At 41.7% G+C, this 10,056-nt stretch overlaps 1 protein-coding gene across 2 annotated transcripts in view; it reads right to left on the bottom strand.

Moving 5' to 3' along the window:
- LOC112118064 (kelch-like protein 15) overlaps window positions 1–4,528 on the bottom strand; it is a 33,608-nt gene extending 29,080 nt beyond the window's left edge. For both annotated transcript variants that reach the window (XM_026649882.1, XM_026649879.1), the window contains exon 1: window positions 3,821–4,528. In XM_026649882.1, the coding sequence (XP_026505667.1) occupies window positions 3,821–4,525 (705 nt within the window). In that variant the 5' untranslated portion in view covers window positions 4,526–4,528. The remainder of the gene's footprint in view (window positions 1–3,820) is intronic.
- Between the last annotated feature and the right edge of the window lie 5,528 nt (window positions 4,529–10,056).

The following is a 10,056-nucleotide window of genomic DNA, read 5'->3' on the forward strand; positions in this document are numbered from 1 at the left end:
ACAGCGCTTTGTCAGCAGGAGCCCTCTCCTGAGGACAATGCAAACGCCGCTCATTGGGGGTGGAAATCTTTTTGTCAGCGGGAGAGCTCTCTGCTGCCGACAAACAGCAGCTACACTGAGTGCCTTTTAGCGGCACGGCTGCAGCCGTTGCTAAAAGCTGCATAGTGTAGACGGATAGCCTAAAAATCATGGACTTAATAAAGGACACTGGATTTATGGCTCCTTACAACAATCTATAACCCACTAACCCTCCTTTGGGCTACAATTGCAGAGGTGTTAACTGCCCACTTCACCTTGAATGGTCTTTTATAATCTGTTAACTCCTTATGCTAAACAATCTGTTCCACCTTGTATTTAGCTGCCACGCTCTATGTTTCCCAGACCTGATGAAGAGCTCTGGGTAAAATCCAAAACTTGTCATTTGGTCCAATAAAAGGTATTACCTCACCCACCTTGTCTCTTTAATCTAATGCAACATTTAAGTCATTTTTAAAAAACTGTATTTAAGTTATATTTATTCTATATATGCCTACAGGTTAGTATAGGCACATGCATCCGACGAAGTGGGCATTCACCCACGAAAGCTTATGATCCAATACATCTGTTAGTCTTAAAGGTGCCACAGGACTCTCTGTTGCTTTTTAATGTAAAGTAAGTAAACTACACAATTATTACAATCCGTTCAGAAGAAAACAAAATGAAAATGTAGCAAACATCTCTAATGTAATTAGCTGCTTCTTATACTTCAAAAACAATTCTGATAAATTTAGGTATTCGTGCTTAAATATACATTTTTACACAGAAAGGGCCAAATCCTGCAAACCTCTGTTCATCCATGTACCTCCACTAAAATTTTGGAACTACTTAAGTGAGATAATCTAACTCAGAACTGGTCTACTGGATAAATACTGTATTTACCAGATGCCAATATCAAAGCTGAACTACAAAGCAAATTACATACCCCCCCCCTCCAAAAAAAAAAAAAAAAAACCCCAAACCACCACATTTAAATATATTAATCCAAGGAGAATTTGGCAAAAACAACGGAACTCAAAGTTATGACGGACCGCACAAAATTCATGTCATGGTGAAGAACAAAAACCCTCACATCAGCTTAATTAAAGGATTCTTGTTTTGCATACCTGTGCTTTCACTAACTTGTGTTCCTCGGCTACACCGAGATGCTTTTTTGGGGGGTAATTTTCTATTATTGATAAATACTTGCTCTTTCAGAAGCTTGAAATGTTTTTTACACTATTTATTTGGCAATTGACGGATCCTCTTCTGATCTTTGAGGCTATATATGATATCTGATTTGATCAGTGAAGAACTTTTGGGATCCAAGGAACTATAAGTAAATTACAGACAAACAACAAAATTGTTAGCAAAAGTCAATGGGACTACATGTAGCGTGCAAAATAAAGCGTGTGGGTAAGTCTTTGCAGGATCAGGACTCTTACTCCCAATTTCTGAATATTTACTACAGGTGCTGATGCACAAGACAAAAAACCCACTGCAAGTGTTAGTTTTCAATTGCAGGTAAAAAAAAAAAAAAATCTACATTTTATTTGTAAATTGAACAAATCCAATATGGAAAGGAACACCAAGTTGTTATTTCAAAGTTTGTTTTCAGAACTGTACACACTTTGTGCAGACAACAAAAGTTTAAATATTAATGAAGACCCATTCTGTACTATACATTTTTATACAGCAATACAAAAGAATATTGACTTTAACTGCGTAAAAAGTATAGATTAAGAAAAATATTTTTTACTGTTATGGAGTAGAATAATAAGTATTTTGAAATTAAAATCTGGCTGTAAGAACAGCGTTTATTCTGTACTGGACCCTTTAGGCTGATAAGTGGTGACTGAATTTGGAAGAACTTGCTCCTTGCTGCTAATTTACCCAAAATTTTATTTCCTGAGCATGCATAACTGTGTTTATAGTGAAATAAAAATCAACAGAGCAAAGTGGCAGCAGGAACAGATATCACTCCATAGATCAAATTCTACTCACTACATTGAAATTGCACTTGTGTAACCAAGAGGAGAATAAGAGCCCAAAAATATCAGTTAATTGCTGAAATAGGAGCTCTCTAAGTATTTTTTCTGCCCAATCAAAGCAATGACTTTTTAAAAGTTCTCTCAGTAAATGAAATGATTTTTTTTTTAAAGTTATGCTAGTCCAGATCTACTGTCAATCTCTCCAGCTCCATTGAAGTTTGTGGAGTTATACAAGAGAGGAGGATCAGACACTTGCATGCATGCATACAATCTCAAAGATATTCTCCTACAAGAAGTGCCTTAGTGACTTTGGAGCCTAAATACCATTGCCTTTCAATGAGACTTAGGAACTTCTGAAAATTTCACCTTACCATTTTAACACAAACCAAATGTTGAGTAATAGGTATACAGTTTTCTTCTTTTATAACATTCATTTATAGCACCCATCACCAAAGTATCTAGTGACCTCAATTAAAGTGTAGATTTTTAAAAAACATGTACACAATATCTATCTAAAACTAAAAGTCGGTGAGAATTGATTTTGATTATGCTGATGCCCAATTACAATAAAATACCGTATATACTCATTCATAAGCCGAATTCTTTTAGTAAAAAAAGGGAAGCACCAGAGAAGGGGGTCGGCTTCTGAACGGGTATAGCGAGGGAAAGGTGGGACACAGCCCCTCCCCCCAACAGAGGGAGCAAGGAGAGGCAGCACAGCCAGCAGAGACAGAAGGGAAGAGGCGGGGCCAGAGTCTCTCCGCTTCTGGCCACGCTGCTCTCCCCCCAGCCTCCGAAGCAACTGCAGCTCCGGGGCTGGCACGCTGCAGCCATGCCGCTCGGCCCTGCCCCCCAGAGCAGGCTGTGACCATGCCGCCCGGCCTGCCGGAGGACGCTGCGGCCATGCCGCCTGGCCCAGCCCGCTGGCACATGCTGCGGCCGCACCACCCAGTCTGGCCCGCTGGAGCAGGCTGCGGCCGCGCCGCCCAGCCTGCCAGAGCAGCTCCAGCCAGGCCAGAGACATCCTCCCCTGGCTCTCCCCAGATAAGGTGGGATGGGATGGGATGGGATGGGGAGAGCGTGGGGGTCCCGGGCAAGGGTCACGTGGGGGGTGGTCACAGAGGTTACTCCCCTGACCCCCAGCTTCTCCCCCCAAAAAAATTTCCCCACCAGTTGCTGTCCCGGCCAGTCAGGGTAAGCAGCTGGTGCACCGGGACACTTTGTTTACTTAGGTTTACCCCCGTGCCTTCGGGCGCTCGAGGTAAACAAACCATCTTGGCCCACCAACGACTTATCCTGATGGCCCGGGAGCCAAAGTTTGCTGACCCCTGAATTATAGGGTCGGCTTATGAACGGGTCATAAAATTTTTCCATTTTTACTTATCCATCTTGGGGGGGTCGGCTTATAAACAAACCAGCTTATGATCGAGTATATACACTAGGCCCTATCCACTTTGGGCCTCCCAAGAGTTTTAAAAAAAAAAATCAAGATGTGGACAGCAATAAGAATGACTGAAATAAACTGAACTTCATATGGATGAACTTACTTAAAATGGACTCATTATAAGAAATCATTTACAAACAAACATGATAAACCTACCAGTTCTCCAGTTATAAAACATGCTATTTTCTAAAAGTAGAAGACATTACTTTCAGATATTAGATCCTCTATATATGTTATTTGCCAGAAAAAATATATCTCAATGCTCTGTCTTTTTTTCCCCCTCCTAACAGGTTTGGGAATCTTACCTATTTAACGGCATGCTGCCCTAGCTAAATGATGAATCCTGCCTATTGCTTTCAAATGCACCAACCTTCTCAAAAACACTGGATGGTGTCATCAAACAAAACCTGATGTTCTGAATGATGGTGTCGGTATGTCTCCAGCGTCTTCTATCATGCCGCAGCCAAGCCTGAACAGCCTCGTACAGCTCTATCTCTGGAAACCTGCTCAGATGATCATTATCCAAATAAGACATAAGCTTTTCAAAGCTCAGATAGGACAAGAAGTCAGGTCTGGACATGAGTGGCACAAAATTCTCTAGCAGAAAGGAGTCCAACTTTTCCCTGACTCCATCGATGTTTACACCAAAATCATCTAATAGTCTCATAATTTCTGCACAGTTTTCTAAGCAGATTTTTGCTAAAAGAAAAGAGCAGCAGAACTTCACCACCTCTATAAGCTGAACATACATGGCAGCCTGCAGAATCTCATGAACAGTGTTCATGCTCAGTTCAATGTTTCCGTAGTACATGAATTGGAGGACGTGGCTGAAGCCTGTGGCAGTCAGACCTTTCAAATGGATTTTATCTTGATCTCGCTCCCTCATGTCGGCTGTGAACATAATCCTGAAGTAATCACTCTGGGTGGCAAGCAGGGCTTTATGGGCCTGAAACTGGTGGTCTTCAATGACAAGAGTGACGTCAAGAAGCAATCCCTCCTCATACAGTGCTCTGAACCCAGCAGAGACACTGGTATCATGGATGGCGGAGCTAAACCCTTCCACGTCCCCTGCCATGAATCACCTGAAAAAAAAAGGAATCAAAGCAGAAAGTGTTATTTCTAAGAGTTTACAGAATACAAGCTTTTCCAGACCAGATGAACCGTAACATTAATATCAATTTGCTAAATGTCAATGAAAATAAATTATCTACAAAAAAACCCCTTCGGTGGGCCACCCTTGGCAGAAAACATCCAGTTTTAAATCACTTGTTTTGTTTTACAGCCTTGAAAATCAATTTAACCAACAAAAATGCAGCTAGAACAAGTTTCTAGATATCAAGTGTAAGATGATACATTTATTTCAAATTTCTGGTGCTAAAAGCAGATTAATGTGCAAATGAGATAATACTATATAAATTCTATTGATTTTACATCACTCTATGGTCAGATAATTATGTAATGCCTCCAAAAGCTAGTCACATTGCATGTTTCTTTCCATAGTGATCCCCATAAGAACATATCACTGGAGAGCACAAAACAAACACTTAAGATATTAAAGGCATCTGAAAGGAAGAGAAACTTCTTCATCTTAAAAAAAATAAGACTCAAAAGGCCTTTACAAAGCAATAATTTTTAAACGCTTGTTATAGTAGAAGGTGAAAGTATTTCAATTCTCTCTATTAGGTTGTTCATGGAAACAAAGCATTTTGATCAAGTGACTTAGTCTCTATCTTCCCCCACTGTAAAATGGAGATAATTATTTTTTATCTACATCATAGTGCTATTTGTGAGGCCTAACTAGATAACAAGTCTGATGAAGTGCAAAATATACATGGGAGTGCAAAATATTAAGGCCATCAGAAGCACAGTTGAGCAAATATTTCCGTACGTGTTGGGGGGTTGTTAAGGCTCAACCGCATATTAAGCACTCGATGCTTCTCAGATGGAAGGCATTACATATGTGCTAAATATTTAAAGGCAAAATATACATGGGAGTAGGAAATTGAAAAGTAGAGTATGATGGGACACCACCTTATAGGGATTTGGGAAGACACCTAGTCAGAAAAAAAAAAGACCTTATTCAATATCTAGGATTTACTTAAATGGGCAAGAGTTTCAGCCTTAACACTGAAATTTTTGGCTTTTTCCAGTTTAAGCCAAGCCATTAACTTTGAGGTGTGAATGTTTTTATATTAATTTAATAAAATTGCCCTTAACTCTGAATTTCCTGCAACAGTCATTACATTAAATTAGTTTTCTGTATTTAATTTAAAAACTAAATGGGTTGTTGGCACAAACTATTTAAAAATGAAATATATTACAGTGGTGATAAATATAAGAAACCACTAATTTTCAAAAATCATTTCTATAAAACTTAAAAATTACCAAACTGATTATATTTAAATATTATGAAGACACAAAAATGGCTCATACCTGGTATGCCAAGTGTCACAGTTTTAAGACAGTGGTCATAATTAGGGCCCTACTAAATTCGTGGCCATGAAAAATGCATCATGGACCATGAAATCTGGTCTCCCCTGTGAAATCTGACTATTGTAGGGGGTTGCAGTATTCCCACCTTTCCTTCTCTGCTGCTGGTGGTGGTAATGCTGCCTTCACAGCTGGGCGTCCGGCCAGCAGCCGTCATGTACTGGCCACCCAGCTCCGAGGTCAGTGCAGAAGTAAGAGTGACAATACTGCAATCCCGCTACATTAGCCTTGTGATAGCCCCCTCTTTCCTCCCCCCACCCCGATACCCTCTTTTGGGTCAGGACCCCCCCAGTTACACCACCAGGAAATTTAAGATTTTTTAAATCCTTTCTTTGTGAAATTTACCAAATGGATTGTAATCTGATAGGGCTCTAGTCATAATGTTGTCCCCACTCTAAGCCTCACATCTTGACAACTGTCATTTTAACTGAAAATTACTAGAGGGGATTCTGTATGCAGCTCATTCTCCCCATTCCTTAACTGATAGCACAGAAAGGAAAAAAAATGCAGCCTACCTCAAGTTCAAATGATGAGTGGGCATTTACAGCCCTGTCCAAAAACATTAGGCTATTTCCACATTGTTGGATCCTGCTGGCAATCTTCAGGCACAGCAGTACTGACACAGAAGTGTGCTCTACATGAAATACAGGTTAATCCCTGAACCCTACTAAAATTTCCATCAACAGGAGTAGCAGCAGCAGAGTGAAAATGACAATTATTTCAGTAAGTTTCCTTCCACATTCATGATGGGGACAGGCTACATTCAGGGTCAGTGGAGGAACAGGTATGATCGCCCCCAATGTCAATCTACAGAGAGAAGAGAAACTGTCCATCGTCACCCCAACACCTATAACTGTGAGACATCATACCTCTGCCGCTCCTGCATATAGCATGTCCCCACCAGCAGAATGAAAACAACTGAAGTCATGTTATTTTCCCTCCTCTGCTGCTCTTACTAAGGAAAACTACTATGACAAGCACATGAGAATGAGCACTATTGGGCGTGGGAAGGGGGGAGAAAGAACCATGCCCCAAGCTCCTCACCCCCAACATCACCAACACCTCAAAAGAAAAGGAGCAGAAAACAGAAACAACAGAAGTCCTCTCCCCAATGAGGGAAAAGGATTTGCCTAGCAAAAATTAAGGAAAGTTCCACTGGATGGTCAATGGCAGCACATATTTGTCTGGTAACAACCTAATCTGGGGCAGGCAAACTACATCCCGCGAGCCTAATCGTTTTCAGTTGGCCCGCGAGCTCCCGCTGGGGAGCCGGATCTGGGGCTTGCCCCGCTCCAGGGTGTCAAGTCGCGGGCTGCACCATGCCGCTCGGCCCCGCTTCAGCACTCTAGCATGGTCAGAGGCCGCTCCATGCGTAGGAGCCAGAGAAGGGACGCCACTGCTTCCGGGAGCCGCTTGAGGTAAGCGTCGCTCGGAGCCTGCACTCCTGAGCCTCTCCCCACGCCCCAACCGTCTGCCCCAGCCCTGATCCCCCTCCCGCTCTCCAATCCCCTCGATCCCAGCACGGAGCACCCTCCTGCATCCCAAACCTCTCATCCCCAGCCCCACCCCAGAGCCCACACCTCCAACCAGAGCCCTCACCCACTAGTAGGCTCTACGGCTGCATCAGGCTCACCCTCCATGGTTTAATATATAGGTATCATGATGTAGGGTCTCTGGAGTTAGAAAAGGAAAGAAATAGGTAACAACAGGGTGCCTTGACAGACTGCTTCATAATGCTCTAAAGAAAGTTGGAAGACAATTAAACAAGAAGGGTGAAAATGCACAGAAAGAGATTGGCAGAAAGGGGAGGGACAAAAAATGCACCACGTTCAAAGGAGCATTTGCTGATTTGCACTGCTGCTCTTCAGACAGAGAGATTCAGAGAAAGGAAGAGGGAAACATGCCCTTACATTTTAGCATAGTGATTACATTCAAGATTTTCATCCATCCATCCCACTGTGATTGTTAAATAGTTAAGTAACTGAAAGCACTTGGAAATAAAGTACCCCCCCCCCTTAAAATTCTGAATTTACTCTATTTGAAGAGTAGGATGGCTGAAGGTGAGGTGGAAAACATCCTCACAATACATAAAAAAATAACCCTGTCTTCAAAGCGTAACTGCTAAAATTCCACTGACATCTTTGGGTCTCCAAAACATCTGCCATCCTGTAAAAATTAGAGTGTTCATTTCCATTTCTAGCCTAAGACTCAATCATGTTAATGCAAGCTGCCAAACACTAACGTTTCAAAAAGAGTTTAACATTACGAATGCTGCTTTTAAAAGGAAAAAAAGTAGAGCATTTAACAAAGACAGATGAAGGATTATTTTTAGTAAATCTTCATTTACCTATCCCAAAATACTTTGCCTTCTGCGTGTCAGATACTATTAAACTCACTTGTCAAGTTTGTAACCAGATTTTTAAGAAATGTGGGAGAAAAGATATTGAAGGAGACTCCTCCATCTTAACACAATGTAAAAAATCCTCAGAGCCCCTCTAGTCTCACACAATTTGTACTGAGAGAGTGGAAAGAAAAAAAAACAAAAGCTATGCATCTTCTACCCCATTAAATACATATCTTGCCACATAACGACACAAGTCAGCGGCACTGCTATGAGTACCCGCATGGCCCCACAGTATACCAACATTTTTATGGCTGACTTAGAACAACACTCCCTCAGCTCTTGTCCCCTAACGCCCCTACTCTACTTGCGCTACATTGATGACATCTTCATCATCTGGACCCATGGAAAAGAAGCCCTTGAGGAATTCCGCCATGATTTCAACAATTTCCATCCCACCATCAACCTCAGCCTGGATCAGTCCACACAAAGAGGTCCACTTCATGGACACTACAGTGATAATAAGCAATGGCCACATAAACACCACCCTATACCGGAATCCTACTGATTGCTATACTTACCTACATGCCTCCATCTTTCATCCAGACCACATCACATGATCCATTGTCTACAGCCAAGCTCTAAGATAGAACCGCATTTGCTCCGATCCCTCTGACAGAGACAAACATCTACGAGATCTCTATCAAGCATTCTTAAAACTATAATACCCATCTGCTGCAGTGAAGAAACAGATTGACAGAACCAGAAGAATACCCAGAAGTCACCTACTCCAGGACAGGCCCAACAAAGAAAGTAACAGAACGCCACTAGCCTAGCCCCCAACTAAAACCTCTCCAGCACATCATCAAGGATCTACAACCTATCCTGAAGGACGATCCCTCACTCTCACAGATCTTGGGAGACAGACCTGTCCTCGCTTACAGACAGCCCCCCAACCTGAAGCAAATACTCACCAGCAACCACACACCACACAACAAAAACACTAACCCAGGAACCTATCCTTGCAACAAAGCCTGTTGTCAACTCTGTCTACATATCTATTCAAGGGACACCATCATAGGACCTAATCACATCAGCCACACCATCAGAGGCTCGTTCACCTGCACATCTACCAAGGTGATATATGCCATCATGTGCCAGCAATGCCCCTCTGCCAAACCGGACAGTCTCTATGCAAAAGAATAAATGGACACAAATCAGACGTCAAGAATTATAACATTCAAAAACTAGTTGGAGAACACTTCAACCATCCTGGTCACTCAATTACAGACCTAAAAGTCGCAATTCTTCAACAACAAAAATCCTCAAAAACAGACTCCAATGAGAAACTGCAGAACTGGAATTAATTTGCAAACTGGACATCATTAAATTAGGCTTGAATAAAGACTGGGAGTGGATGGATCATTACACAAAGTAAAAACTATTTCCCCATGCTATTTTTTCCCCTACTGTTACTCACACCTTCTTGTCAACTGTTTGAAATGGGCCATCCTGATTATCACTACAAAAGTTTTTTTTCTCCTGCTGATAACACTGCTCTACAGCCAAAATGCTTCTGAAATAAATGTAGTCAAACTTTACTAATTCTGGGTCACTGAGAACGAAAATGATGCTTAAAATTGTTGATTGGCTCTAGTTTTCAAGATATGCTATTGGGTCAGTATGTACGACCCTTGACTTGGGAATGGCGGAGGATAAGTGAGTTATAAGGGAAGGGATCTCAATTTAAACCAGAAATGACTAAAATACATCTT

The sequence above is a fragment of the Terrapene carolina genome, unplaced genomic scaffold (assembly GCF_002925995.2).
Source record: "Terrapene carolina triunguis isolate 2854851 unplaced genomic scaffold, T_m_triunguis-2.0 Scaffold23, whole genome shotgun sequence".
Classification (NCBI taxonomy): domain Eukaryota; kingdom Metazoa; phylum Chordata; order Testudines; family Emydidae; genus Terrapene; species Terrapene triunguis.